At 48.3% G+C, this 14,589-nt stretch overlaps 1 protein-coding gene across 1 annotated transcript in view; it reads right to left on the reverse strand.

The window, feature by feature from the left end:
* Nucleotides 1-14,589, reverse strand: part of LOC135910247 (scoloptoxin SSD14-like) — a 59,386-nt gene that overhangs the window by 42,092 nt on the left and 2,705 nt on the right. The window contains exons 3-4 of the mRNA XM_065442307.2: nt 11,468-11,590; nt 3,273-3,370 (exon numbers count right to left, since the gene is read on the reverse strand). Of these exons, the coding sequence (XP_065298379.1) occupies nt 3,273-3,370; nt 11,468-11,590 (221 nt within the window). The remainder of the gene's footprint in view (nt 1-3,272; nt 3,371-11,467; nt 11,591-14,589) is intronic.

Consider the following 14,589-nt stretch of genomic DNA (forward strand, 5'->3'; position numbering starts at 1 on the left):
GAGGTAATCCGACACAGTAGTCGAACTGATGTTCAATATATTAATGTTTAGGTCACCCGCCAAACAAATCTGATCTGCTGCTTTGTGGCCTTCTAAAATTTCCTCAAGTTCACGCAAGAACCGTGTGACACTGTGATTAGGTGGACGATAAATAGCTATCAACAATAATTCTGTGTTCGTAAGCGTAATTTTTACTGTCAAACTTTCGGCGTGGTTTAAAGAAATGTCTGTAACCACAGTGTCACATCTTATCTTAACAAACACTGCTAAGCCCCCTCCTCGTCGTTTCTGTCGTGACATGAAATGGGCTTTGTAACCCTTTAAATTGTAAATGTTAGTGCAGTCCTCTGGTACATTTGTTTCCACTATTATAAATGCATCTACTACATCTGCGACTGATTCCGCTACCTGTCTAAATTCCTCCCAATATTTTCGTAGACTTCTGATATTAATACTAATTACTGTGAAACCGTGTTCACGGCTGGTAGCAAATATATCTTTGAACTCATTGAAATTTGAGACAGAGGAAAAATTCGTTGCCATGTTGCTTATGAAATTTTAAGAATATCGGCTAGACTCTTAATTCGAATCAGGGGTGCATCTTCATTCTTCTTCACGAAAATACTTCCGCCCTTGACCCATGCAAATTTGTAGTTCTTTTCTTTTGCTGTAGTTCTAGCTCGCCAAAACAGATTTCGGTTCATTCTTGTCAGATTATCATTGATGAAAAGCCTCGGCAGTTCTCCAATTTGATGCAAGCGTCTTAGCTTGCCCCGCGCATCAAACCACGCATTCCTTGCGGTCACGGAAGAAAAACGTACTAGAACTGTTGGGTTCACCTTATGTTTGTTTGATAAGCGATGCACCGCCTCGATATCAGAGCTACAGAAATCTGATAGCTCCAGTTTGCTGGCTATGCTCGATAAGACTTCTTTTAGGTTTTCCTCGTGTTTGACAGGTAGCCCTTCGATTTCCATATTTACTTTTCTGCCATACTGTTCGCTCTCATTTAGATCCTGTTGCAGCTGCTGCAGCTGTTCCGCCTGTGTTTCCAGTTGCGTTTTCATGTCAGTAATTTGTGCTTCACGCGCAGCTTCCCGTTCTTTACTGGCGGAAAGCTGTGCTAACACCATGTCGTATTGTTTAGACAAAAAGGAGACTGTTTCTTCTAGGTCTTTCATTGTTATGCTCAAGTTTGTGAATTCTGCCTTGAGGAGGAGCAGAGAATCTACTTTTCCATGTAAAGTCAGCAAAGAGGTCAAAGTTTACTTAATACCTGCCAGCTCTGACATTAATGTGGCTTCTGAAGTGACTTCGTCTGGTAGAGTCGTACTCGCAGACTGTGAGCCCGCCCCCCCTCGTTGCTTTACCGCGCGACACGTTTTGCACACCCATGATTCACGTTTACTTTGACTCTTCGCTGCGAAAGTATTTTGAGCTACACCTGAGGAATGTTGACCCAAATGATATGGGTTCCCGCACTCCGAACAAGTAATGAAACGACCATCATCGGGTAGTAGTTTGTTACAAGCAATACAATTGTCCATAATAACACTCAACAAGATACACTCTGCAGTCGGCGGCCAACACCCTTAGTTAGATTCACAAGGTAAGCACAGTACCTGTAAAATATGTGCGTTAATGTCCGGTCGTTGAATCGCCGCCGACTGCAGAGCGTCCCGTGCTGCAGGCTGTTTAAGTAGGCGTTTCTGCCAGGGTTTCCAGAGGCTGGTGTGATTTTGCAAAGGCCTTCTGCGATGACGTTTGCGAAGTGATGATGGCTTGAAAACCGGATGAAGGTCCAATCCAGCAGGAAAATGTTCTCGGATGATAACACGTGCGAGCCTGTAAAATATGTGCGTTAATGTCCGGTCGTTGAATCGCCGCCGACTGCAGAGCGTCCCGTGCTGCAGGCTGTTTAAGTAGGCGTTTCTGCCAGGGTTTCCAGAGGCTGGTGTGATTTTGCAAAGGCCTTCTGCGATGACGTTTGCGAAGTGGTGATGGCTTGAAAACCGGATGAAGGTCCAATCCAGCAGGAAAATGTTCTCGGGTGATAACACGTGCGAGCCTGTAAAATATGTGCGTTAATGTCCGGTCGTTGAATCGCCGCCGACTGCCCCCGACTGCGTTATTATAACGACGTTATAGTAATAATAATAATAATAATAATAATAATAATAATAATAATAATAATAATAATAATAATAATAATAATAATAATAATAATAATAATAATTATAATAATAATAATAATAATAATAATACAAATATTAAAGAATAATGAGCACATCCGGTATGTACAAAACATGCTTTAAATATGTCTAAGCATCACGCAGGAGCATCAAAGGCAATTGTTTAGCATGCAGCGCTTGGCGGGCAACAGAAGCTGCCTTGCGCACACAGATCCTGTATTATTATTATTATTATTATTAATATTATTATTATTATTATTATTATTATTATTATTATTATTATTATTATTATTATTATTATTATTATTTAGCAGCATTTGCCGCAGTTAAATTTCTCCCCAGAACTGCGCTTCAGCCACGCGGACTCCGGCTGGTGCAAGCTTGCAAGTGCAGCGCACAAGTGGACGCGAAACTTCAAAGTGTTCGTCTTCCTGAGCCCTGCGCTTGTATACCGCACTTTCGAAACTGTAACGGCTTATAAGGAACAACCGCAGACCAACATCCTCTTGTCCGCCACAATTTATGGCGCGCGGACTAAAGTACTTGTACCGAACTGGACTTTTTGTAATAGACCACTGGTTTATTGCTTTTACACGTTACAGAAGCTGTACAACTACATTCCCCCCATTTTCCTTATTATCAAGCCGCCCCCCCCATCATAAAACAAAAAAATTATCTGCCAGCATTTCCCCTCTAATCTATGATGTTTCCGTTCTACATTTCTTAACGCTATGCCAAACATTATACTTTGCATCGTGTGTGGTCATTTGTTTACTTTTAATTTCTTTTGCACGCTTCCACGTGTTTTCTTACATTAAGTTGCCAGTATAAGAACATTCTCTACTGTATAGTGCTCCTAGTCGATTTTTACTATCGTTCAGGTTTAGAAATCAAGTTCAGCGCCCCAAAGCAATCCGCGCTTTTGCAGACCTCCCCGATCAGAATGTATGTGGCCGCTGTAGCCAGGATTCGAACTCATGAACTTTGCAGAAAGCACTCAACCATCGCGAAGGGTCCTACAGGTTTCCAAGTCACGGTAAGGGGAAACCCGGGGACCATCTGGTCAACATTATAACGTACCAAGTTTCAACGCCGATGCGTTGGTTGAAAACATATCCGGTGTGACGCTTGCCGGAGACACTCCCAGGGCGTCCAGGGCTTGGACCTTCATCGTGGACCTGAAACCGACAGAGAACACGATTTATTGCTCCTTCGAGACGATTCCTGTCTGCAGGTCGCTTTGCATCCGTTATCAGAAATTTAGTTCACGCATGACTCTTTGCGGCCAAGGTTGGGGGGGGGGAGGTATTTGGACTTGGTATATTATTTTGACCGCCACCAAAATCAATTTTCCTCGTGTTAACAATGTTACTGAAGGCAGGCGTGCAAACATCGGCACCAGTACAGGGGCGAAAAGGGCAACAAGAAAGCCGACTCTCACTAAAAAGTTCCACAGTGCCGGAGAAAAAGGTACAGCCCTCCCCCCCTCCCCAAAAAAAGCTCATCTGCGCATGCTCAAACGCACGCTTCTCTGTTGTTATAAAAATGAATAAGCTTTTCTTGTGCATTGAGGCTTTGCATATTATTAATTCCGGCAGCACACGCGTAAGTCAGCCCTCGATTGTGGTGCACGAAGAAAAATCCTTGTGCCGTGTGCCAACCCATAAACACGAGCTGGTGAGTTTTGTGTCCTCCTAGCTTTCCGCTACTCTGCGGCCCTTTGGTTGATAGCTAGCGTTGTGTGTTTTTATCCCTACTTGTGGCTGTGTGCACAACACACCTGCCTTCCTACCTGTGACACTTGCGGATGTCAAAAAGAAATCTAACAATTTCTGTGCATCTACCACCGTTACGGTACTCGTCAGGTTAATATCAAGTACTGTGTACCTCGTTAGAGACACTGGACAGGCGGCCACGGTCATAGCAAAAGATACTCGTACAGTGGTCACATCGGTCGTGAGTGATCAAGGAAGCCAGAGTGCTATCGTTCGCTTCGTGCGGTCTACTGGCCTGCCAGATAGGCTGTGTTGGCGACGCCTGCCACCTCATAATTTTGTGCTCCAAGTTCCGTTTGAATACTCCTCCTTCTTGATCCCTAAATATTTAGATCTCCTTTCCCCCACAAGGGATGCCAAACCAAACTTTTTTCCAGTTAACTCCCCTGCCCTCTTTCTCTCTCTCTCCCTCTCTCTTACCAATTTGCTCAGCTTCCTGTCGTTTTACGAGCGTAACTGCTGGTTGAACTAACTGCCGTCACGTGAGAAATATGGCGACAACGTAGACCACCGAAGCACTATAGAAATGAGCGAGATGATTTGCATCCATTCGCGTAGGGGCAAAGACGACTGAAGAACACAGGGCGTCCTGTGTTCTTTAGTCTTCTTTGTCCCTGTGTGCTTTGCTTACCACGACACGCTATGCTGATGACCGTAGCATGAATTCAAAGCTCCCGTGGCATGTATTACAACTCTACTTCTTGAAGTGGATTGCTCGAAGAGACAGATATACTTTTCACAAGAAATCAAGCTGCTTAATTGACTAATTGCCAAAACATCGCTAATTAAATTTACTGCACATATTGCAGTCTACGAATTCTAACCGGCGAGTTCGCAAGTCATATCCCTTTGGAACGAATTTTTATAAACACAGCCGCAATACATGCCTGCACAAATGCTTGATTGTTCTAGAACATGTCAGCTCGCGAAATCACAAACCTGTTTGAAGCACAGGAGAACAAACTTCAGGCAAACCCACGTACTGCTTATCTTTCCGGCGACTCTTGAACCGTCATATTTGCAGCTCCTACAGCCACTCTCTTTAATTATTATTACTGACATGGTGACATAGAGGTTGGCACTTATGTGGCAGCAGTTACTGCTCGTCCCTTGCCAAAGAAAAATGCTATCACAATACATTTCCCAAAATATGTCCCAAAATGTGTCACTAATAAGGTCGAGCGCCTTTACAGTGAAATGACCTGTAAAACGAAGGGATTGTGATCTGTGCGTTGCGTGACTTTTGCAACGAACTGTCCTGTACAACGAATGATTTCGGGGGCCCGAAACATTTCGGTATGAAGGCGTTCGACTGCATGCATAGCAAAGTCAGACAGCATGAACACAAAGACCTGAACATGACTACAGATATCCACAGAAGACCAACACGTACACAGCTGCATATGCAAACACAAGCGTGCACTTTGCATTGTCCGAGGACTCGCACAGCAGTTCACGGTTTCGCAGACGAGTGTGCAAAACTTTAGTACTATCGGCGTGAAACGAAACGCGAACAGCGGAGCGCGTGGCCGAATCATAAATAAAGGCATAGAGCGCGCCGTTCACTCATCGCTATTGACAGATGTGCACATTGTGTTTGGCCGCACTGCGCGATAATGCTCCCCCAATACTGCGATATTTTCGTTAGTGTTCTAGTTCTCTTTCATTGAAAGCGAGAAAAGAAGGCGGCGCAAACTCTGCCAAGCGCACCGCTGTTCTCGTTTCATTTGACGTTTCATTACACATATAGGGCACTCCATAGCTGCTTTTCTACCTAACTAGTTTAGACTTACAACACCCATAACCTCTCATTTGCAACTTAAATGTTAGATACCGTAAGACTCCGTCTTCAATTTACGTTACATTTTTCTGGTGGCGGTGCTGGGTACATGCTACCACTCCCAGATCGGACACCGCCTACAAGCCCAGTACGAAGTCCGGTCGAGCTGACTCCAGTTCACGCACGAACAAGCCGTTGACCTCAAGGACTGCCACCTGAGCACGAGCCTCTACCCAATCGAGTCATTAGGATGAGTACCTCAGTTCCGTCTTCTTCCTCAACCGGACCGACCGAGGTGGTCCTTAACCAGCCGCGAATCCCCACATGCTTTCATGGGGACACCTTCGAAGTTGTTGAGGACTGGCTCGATCACTTTGAGCGTGTTGTGGAATTCAACGGCTGCACTGCAGAGCGCAAGCTAGGCAACGCCTACTTTGCCCTCGGGGACTATGCGCGGACATGGTTTGAGAACCGTGAGGCGGCCCTATCGACATGGGACGAATTTTGACGGCAGCTAATCAGCACATACGCCAGCCTCGATCGCAAGGAGCGAGCTGAATCTGCAATTCAGGCGAGAGTGCAGCGGTCGAACGAAAGCGTCGCAATATTTGTGGAAGATATGTGCCGACTTTTCCGACGCACGGATCCATCTATGCCGGAAGAAAAGAAGCTCAGGAACTTGATGCGTGGCATCAAACAAGAGTTATTCGGTGGACTAATACGCAACCCACCAAAGACCCTTGCACAGTTTCTCGCGGAAGCCATATTGATGGAAAAGGCACTGCAGCAGCGTACAAGGCAGTACAACCGCGACGTGTCGACCCTATCGCGTGACCCTCTCGCTATCATCATCATCAGCCAGGTTACGCACACTGCCGGACAAAGGCCTCTCCCATACTTCTCCAACAACCCCGGTCATGTACTAATTGTGGCCATGTCGTCCCTGCAAACTTCTTAATCTCATCCACCCACCTAACTTTCTGCCGCCCCCTGCTAACTCTCGCTGTTAACTTTCGCTAACTCTCGCTATACCCTTGGACAATACCGAGGCCTTGCGGGAGCTCATTAGGCTTGTTGTTCGAGAATAGCTCCAAAAGCTTCAGGTGGCTCCAGTATCGGTACCTCGACTCGCTCTGGCTGAGGTCGTGCGGGAAGAAATCAAGCAGGTAGTACAAGTCCCAGAGCGAAGCGAGACACCACAGCACGAGGTACGGCAGCCACAGACTCGCATGTGGTATGCGGAAACTGCGCGAAGGTCGTTGTCTCCGACTTTTCACGATGCGCGCGACGTCCCGGACTTTCATGGTGTGCGCGCCGCTGAACAAGCAACTGGCGACTTCAGGACTCGCCGCACGCCATTCATGTCTTAAATACGACCACCCCGCAAGAGCCATGTATGGCGCACTGCAGACCGGAGGCCCTTGTGTTTTCACTGCGGTGAAGCCAATCACCTCTACAGGGCGTGTCCTTACCGCCGAGCTGGGCTCCGCTGATTTTCACTGAATGCGCCGTGCCCGCGCAATAGTGGACGCCCCCTGGAGATTGAAGCCTACCTCGCGGACGTCACGACCTCGTTAGCCCCACGAATCCGTGTCCCCCGGTCACCGCCACCCGCCCGAAACAGGTCTTCCAGCCCCATCTTCACGCCGAGCGCAACAAGGCGTCGCTCACCCAGCCCTGCCTCCCGGGAAAACTGAGTCCAGCGACCTGCAGAGGTGAGGTCCCTGGCGTTGCGAACGCTGAAGATCCTCCACTAAGACGACCGCAAGATGACGTAATTGAGACGCAGAGAAAGCAGTGTAGTTCGGTGTCAGTGTCTTGCGACGTACCAGTTACCATAGATGATCACGAAGTCATGGCGTTAATCGACACGGGTGCGGACACGTCTGTAATGAGCCAGGATCTCGCGCGTATCCTGAACAAAGTTTCGACGCAATGGACCGGCACTCAGATTCGTACTGCAGGAGGACACCTCATAACTCCAATGGGCCGGTGCACGGCACGAGTCAACATTCGGGGCTTCACGTACATGGGCGACTTCATCATTCTTCCTCAATGTTCGAAGGACCTTATACTCGGCATGGATTTCCTTCAGGCGAACGGTGCCATCACCGACTTGCAAGAGTCTAGAGTCAGCTTCACTGCTACGCAAGCCATAGCGAACAGCAATGGCAAGGACCGTGACATCGTGCTTCGCGTAACTGATTATCACGTCACGTTACCCCCCAAGAGCAGCGTGTTTACCCTTGTCCGATGCGACATGGAGGACGACGCCAAAGGAATCGCGGAGGCAAACGTCCCTCTGCATCTTGAGCGCAACATTTGCATAGCCAGAGGGCTTCTTCAGGTGCGGAACAAATGTTCAGTCGTCTTGCTAACAAACTTTACCAACGAATATCGGCATGTACCGCGAGAAACGACGGTTGCATATCTTCGCGAAATCATTGATGGTACTGACATTGCCACATTGGAAATCGCATCGTCTCAGCAATCTAAGTTACCCAGCCTAAAAGAACGGATTCAAGTTAACGCTGCTCTGGCAGACCATCAGAAAGACCGTCTACCGAGTCTCGTGAATGAATTTGCGGACTGTTTTTCAAAGTCGTCCAAAGTACGGCGCACGTCCATCACAAAGCACCGCATTATAACGGACGAGTCCGCACGTCCTCTTCGTCAGCATCCTTACAGAGTGTCTCCAGTGGAAAGGGGAGCGATCAAGCATCAGGTGAAAGAGATGCTCCAAGACGACGTGATCCAGCCGTCCACCAGCCCGTGGGCCTCCCCTGTTGTGTTAGTCAGAAAGAAAGACAACACACTACGCTTTTGTGCAGATTATAGAAAGATGAACCGTGTTACCAAGCGCGATGTTTATCCATTGCCACGCATCGATGACGTATTGGATCGTCGACAACATGCCAATTTTTCTTTCTTCGTTGGATCTGAAATCATGGTATTGGCAAATCGAAGTCGATGAACAGGATCGGGAAAAAACAGCGTTTGTGACACCTGACGGGCTTTATGAGTTCAAAGTTCTACCCTGCGGCCTCTGTTCCGCACCTGCCACCTTCCAGCGGATGATGAATACCGTCCTTGCTGAACTCAAATGGCAAACCTGCATCGTATACTTGGACGACGTCGTTGTGTTCTCGAGCACGTTTGACGAACATCTCGCACGACTCGAGAGTGTTCTCGTGGCGATCCGTACTGCCGGCCTCACCATCAAGCCTGAAAAGTGCTACTTCGGGTTCCAAGAGCTCAAATTTCTTGGTCATGTCGTTGGTCCTAAAGGCGTCCGATCAGACCCCGACAAATTAGCTGCCGTAGCAGAGTTTTCGCCACCCACAGACAAGAAGGCTGTCCAACGCTTTCTTGGTTTGTGCTCATATTATAGGCGCTTCGTAGAGGAATTCTCGAGAATTGCTGAGCCTCTGACACGGCTCACACGCAACGATGTACCTTTCATTTGGTCGGACGTGCAGCAGCAGTTGTTCAATGAATTGCGCAAGCGCTTGCAAGCGGCCCCAATACTTGCTCATTTCGACGAAGACACTGACACTGAAATTCATACTGACGCCAGCAATACGGGTCTCGGCGCAGTTCTTGTGCAGTGGCAAGCTGGTGCGGAACGCCCCATTGCTTATGCAAGCCGCAGTCTCACCGAGGCTGAGAAAAAACTACTCGACCGTTGAAAAAGAATGCTTAGCGGTTGTGTGGGCTATTGGTAAATTCCAAGCCTACTTCTACGGTCGACCCTTTAAGGCTGTCAGCGATCAACCATGCCCTGTGCTGGCTTGTCAACCTAGGCAGACTAGCACGTTGGAGCCTGCACTTACAAGAGTACACATTACAGTTGTCTACCGATCTGGAAGGAAGCACAGTGACGCTTACTTTTTGTCACGCGCACCACTCCCTACGACGTCATCAGACCCTCACCATGACTTGCCATTTGTCGGCGTTATTGAGGCCATAAAGATGGCTGAGCACCAGCGCGCTGGCCCTGAGCTGCTACCGCTCATCGAGCACCCTCAAGGAGTTGAAGGTGTTTTACCCCGCTCCCTCATGCGCGGCTTATCATCATACTACTTCCACAACGGCGTCCTTTACAGTAAAAACGGCGGAAGCGGTCCCAATACGTACTTCTTTGTCGTGCCGTCGGCACTTCGCCAAGACATATTGCAAGCCTGCCATGATGAGCCATCTGCGGGACAAATGGGATTCGCTAAGACATTAGCAAGGATACGACAGAAGTATTACTGGTTCCGGCTTTATTCTTCCGTGCAACGGTACGTGAAGACCTGCCGCGATTGTCAGCGCCGCAAGAAACCACCAGTTAAACCAGCTGGCTTTCTTCATCCTGTGGATCCTCGTCAAGCACCGTTCCAACAAATAGGAATGGGTCTACTTGGGCCATTCAAAGTGACCTCCTCGCGCAACAAATGGATAGTCATCGCTACCGACTACTTAACCCGGTATGCCAAAGCCGAAGCTATTCCGCAAGGAAACTCGTATGAAGTGGCCAAGTTCTTTGTACGCCACATTGTCCTACGACATGGTGCACCGTCTGTTCTGATCACCGACCGCGGTGCAGCATTTACAATCGTACTTATGGAGGACGTTATCCAGCTGACGCATTGCTCTCACCGCAAGAGCACTGCGTATCACCCTCAAACCAATGGATTAACTGAACGTCTGAACAGAACGCTGGCTCATATGCTCTCCATGAATATCGACGTAGAGCACAAGACGTGGGATGAGATTTTACCGTATGTAACCTTCGCGTATAACACTGCTGTGCAGGAGACTACACAGTTTACGACGTTCGAACATGCATTCCGGCGCCACGTCACGTCAGCACTTGACGCCATGCCATCTGTGGCTGATAGTAACCCGACCAGCGCAAACGTGGGAGAGTTCGTACAAAGAGCCGAAGAAGCACACCAGCTTGCTCGGCATCGTATCCGGAGTCAACAGCATACCGACACCCTTCGCTACAACCAGGGTCGACGCGACGTCCATTGCAATACCGGCGCCTTCGTGTGGGTCTGCACGCCCATCCGTCGCCATGGACTATCGGAAAAGTTGCTCCGCCGGCATTTTGGTCGCTGCAAGGTTACACGCCGCCTCAGTGACGTGACCTACGAAGTCGTCCCCAGGAGTTCTGACCCCGGTTCGCTCCGTCGTCGTCCTCGCGCGAAAGTTGTTCATGTAGTACGCATGAAACCCTACTATGCGATTAGGTGAACGCCGAGATGCACCTGAGGAGGTCAATTTCTTGTCGCCGAAAGAACTTTTTGACGCGACCGAGACGGTCGCTTTTCGCATGCGGGGGGAAGGGGGGGGAGCAATTAGCACAATGATGTGGGGCTTCGCACCGCGGGACGGCGCCATGAAAGACGGCGAAGCGCGTGAGCTGCACGTTTTTCTCCTGGCCCGCCATTAAAGAAAAACGTCTATTTTGTAAGACTCCGTCTTCAATCTACGTTACAATACGTTCAACGTATTCGCATTTTCTATGAAAAGCGACAAGCGCTTTTCTCCGCAGCCTCGCTGTTGGCCAAGAACCAAGTATTTTTTTTTTTCTCCAGTGTGAATGGTCACTGATCTAGCGCCAGAGTTCACTATAGTGAGTTTTGTCTGAAATCACGTAATAGTATACACTGAGTCCTTGCGGCGGGTGTCACCGCAAGCTGTCACGCAAACATGCGTAGAATCCGGCTCACTTGTCGTAAAGGACGGCCATCAGACCTCCGCCGATACCGGTGACATGTGGTGCGGTGACGCCCATGCACAGCAACGCGGCCACGGCGGCGTCCCCGATGGCGCCGCCCTTGTCGAACATCTCTCTATACGGATAACAGTAAAAGGAAGTCAGCTACAAGTTAGTTGGTCACTGATACGTGTTTACGAAGCTGTAGAAATTATGCAGAATACGTTTTTGGGGTGTGGAAGGATGCCACCGGGCAGGCGTGAAGGTTGAACAACATAAGGTGTTTTCATTTGACACCATATAACGTCGGTATAATGACAGAGCTAGCGTTGTCGACACTATCGCGACGTCATATGACACACCTAAATTTGCTGACATCCAGTGGCAATAACCATAGAGTTAGTATAAATAGAATGACGGTGTCGCTCAAAAAGAAAGAAAGAAAGCGTAAGCATTTCTCCGGGAAAGGGGAGGAGATGGAAGTATAGAGCTGCAGACAAAAACAGCTTTGCTATATTTAACGTAAGGGGAAGGGCTGAAATGAGCCTCATAAGTCATCGGTTTAAAATGGTTCATCGTCTATAACTAAAACGAAAAAAAAAGAATTACTGCATATTAGATGCAAAGACCATGACGTTCCGGAAATGAAGCATGCCGTGCGTAGTGTAGAACTCCGGATTAATTTTGACCACCTGGGTCTCTTGAACGTGCTCCCAAATCTGAGCAGACAAGCGTTTTCTTGCGGTAGCAATGAAACGTTTGTCAAGCCACAGCGGTGGCTGGAAAGCCACCGTTGTACTGTCCGGCTGACGGCGCATGCGCCCAGGGTTAAAAACGCTAAGTGTGTTTGGCTGCAAAGAACGACGAGCCGAGGTGGGCTTCACCATCAGCGCTACGCACAATCACCTCGGCAACAGAGCAAGAGTAGTGCTCTGCCTTCCGCTCCTGGCATGTGCGTTGTGCGCAGGCACATTATCTACAACCACACTGGCGTTGCTGCTGAGCTGCTGTGTGTATGCTGCGTTCGGAGTATGTGAACGTCAAGCTGGACGTCGATTAATGTTTCACTGAGCGCTGCCTAACGCTGACGGTTTACCGTTGGCCTCGCCTCGTTGCATCTTCGAGGTGCGACCGAGTTCGACGACTGAGACATCGCCTGCGGCGCTCGTCGCACCAGCATTTTGAGACGGCTCCTCTATGGCACGTAGTTGTCCGGGCACTGTTCTTTCTGCCCGGCAAGAGTTGCCTGGTGTGGTGCGTCGGACCAGCCCGTCGCACCCGCGTATGTAGTGTAGAACACAATCTGACGAGTTCAGGGTTTCAAGCGAAACGCTAGGCCTTATTATCACCGTCAGTGATTGGCTCTTCGGACCGAGACTCTATTTCGCGACCCCTCGAAGTGAGGCCAATGCGATCGGGATCGAACGCGTGACTTCGAGCTCGGCCACTACAGGTTACCGCGGCGGGTTACCATGCACGTGTATAATCAGGTATGTTTTAATGCGAAAGCACTGTATGCTCCATTACGCGCAAATCCGGCGGCAACGTTACTGAGCCATGGTACCAAAATGGCCGATGGCGCAAAGAGTTGAAACACTTCAAAAATGCTCGGATTGACGTCAGTTTTCTCAGGGAGGTTCCTGTAAACAAAGAAAACATTTATTTTAATAGAAAATTTAGCACTTTTCGGTCTGGGTTGGAATTAAACTTCGGCCTCCGGGGTGCGAGATGATCACGCTCCGCCGACACTACGGCGCTGGTTTTTTTTCTTTATTGCCGGTTTGGCGAACGAACAAGAGAGAACACTGTACATGAAATGTTTAAAAAGGCAGCCACCGCCATTGAGTGGAGCGCCCACCAAAAACGCTTCAAGTTAGAAAGTTCATGCATCGTACTGACACACTCTGGAGGATCAATTTGACTCTTGAGTGCATTTCTAATATATAAAATGCTCTCAATAAAGTACTGCCCCGCAAGGCGAGCATCTATATCAGCATTCCGGACTGCCATACGTACTTTCCATAGAGTGTGCAGACCCAGCAACATGACTATATGCAGGGGAATGCTTCCAGAGTTTGGGACAGGTAAAAGCTGGATGCCTCCATGTGACAACGGAATGTCCTTCTTTAAGGTTCGTTGGTAGATGTCCCACCGGTATGTGGGATCCCAGCATTCGAGGAAGATATGTTCGATGGTCTCGGCCTTTTTGTACTAAACACAGTCAACAGACCACGAAACAAATCAGCCTTTTTTCTTCAAGTGAGGGCTTAATTGGCAACGCCTTGCTGTGAAGCTGGAAAAAGAAAGTGTTTGCTGAGGAACGAAATGGCATTTTTTCACACTCATTTCAGAACATCACCTCCTGGACCTACTCCCTATATGGACTGGTGCAAAGGCACTGGGAGCACCACATCACACATCTTTATACAGTTTTCTTATGTTAATTCTAGAGAAAAACGAGCTTTCAAAAGCTGGAAAGCTGAAACAACTTCACGTAAGAAACCGCGAACACTTGTGCATCTTACATCGTTCGTCGACACAACAAAATCAGGTAACACTCCACTTAGCCTTATTTGTACTATAGCTCGCAAAAACGGATCACGTTGATCGCGTGAAAAAAAATAGAAACCTAGACCCTACCTGTCGAAGAAACAAATGGGCTAGTCCCAGATCTCCCTCTCTCGCAGGATAAAACAGATTGGTCCGGCTTGTTCGCTTCCAAGTAGATCCTCATACAAAGACTGCGAAAACTTGTCTTTTGAAATAACGCATGTTGTACTTCTCCCCAAAGCAGAAGATTCTGCTAAACAACTGTCGGTAACATCGTATCGACCAATCAGTCTGACGAACGTTGATTACAAAATTTTCGCCGTTTTAGTGAGATTACAAGGAGCAATGAAACAAATCGTGGGAGTGCATCAGACGTGCGGGATTAAAGACCCATCAATTTTTACAAACATTCATGAAGCCAGAAGTGTCTTAGAGTGTTGCCACACATCGGGAGAGTGTCTTAGGGTGTTACCACACATAGGGAGGTGAAACAAATTGCGGGACAAAAAAACGCACTCGCATACACGCACACATACCCAAACACGCAATCACTGCAAGAAGACTCTTCCGTCGCAACTGCTCTGT

The sequence above is a fragment of the Dermacentor albipictus genome, chromosome 10 (genome assembly GCF_038994185.2).
Source record: "Dermacentor albipictus isolate Rhodes 1998 colony chromosome 10, USDA_Dalb.pri_finalv2, whole genome shotgun sequence".
Taxonomy (NCBI): domain Eukaryota; kingdom Metazoa; phylum Arthropoda; class Arachnida; order Ixodida; family Ixodidae; genus Dermacentor; species Dermacentor albipictus.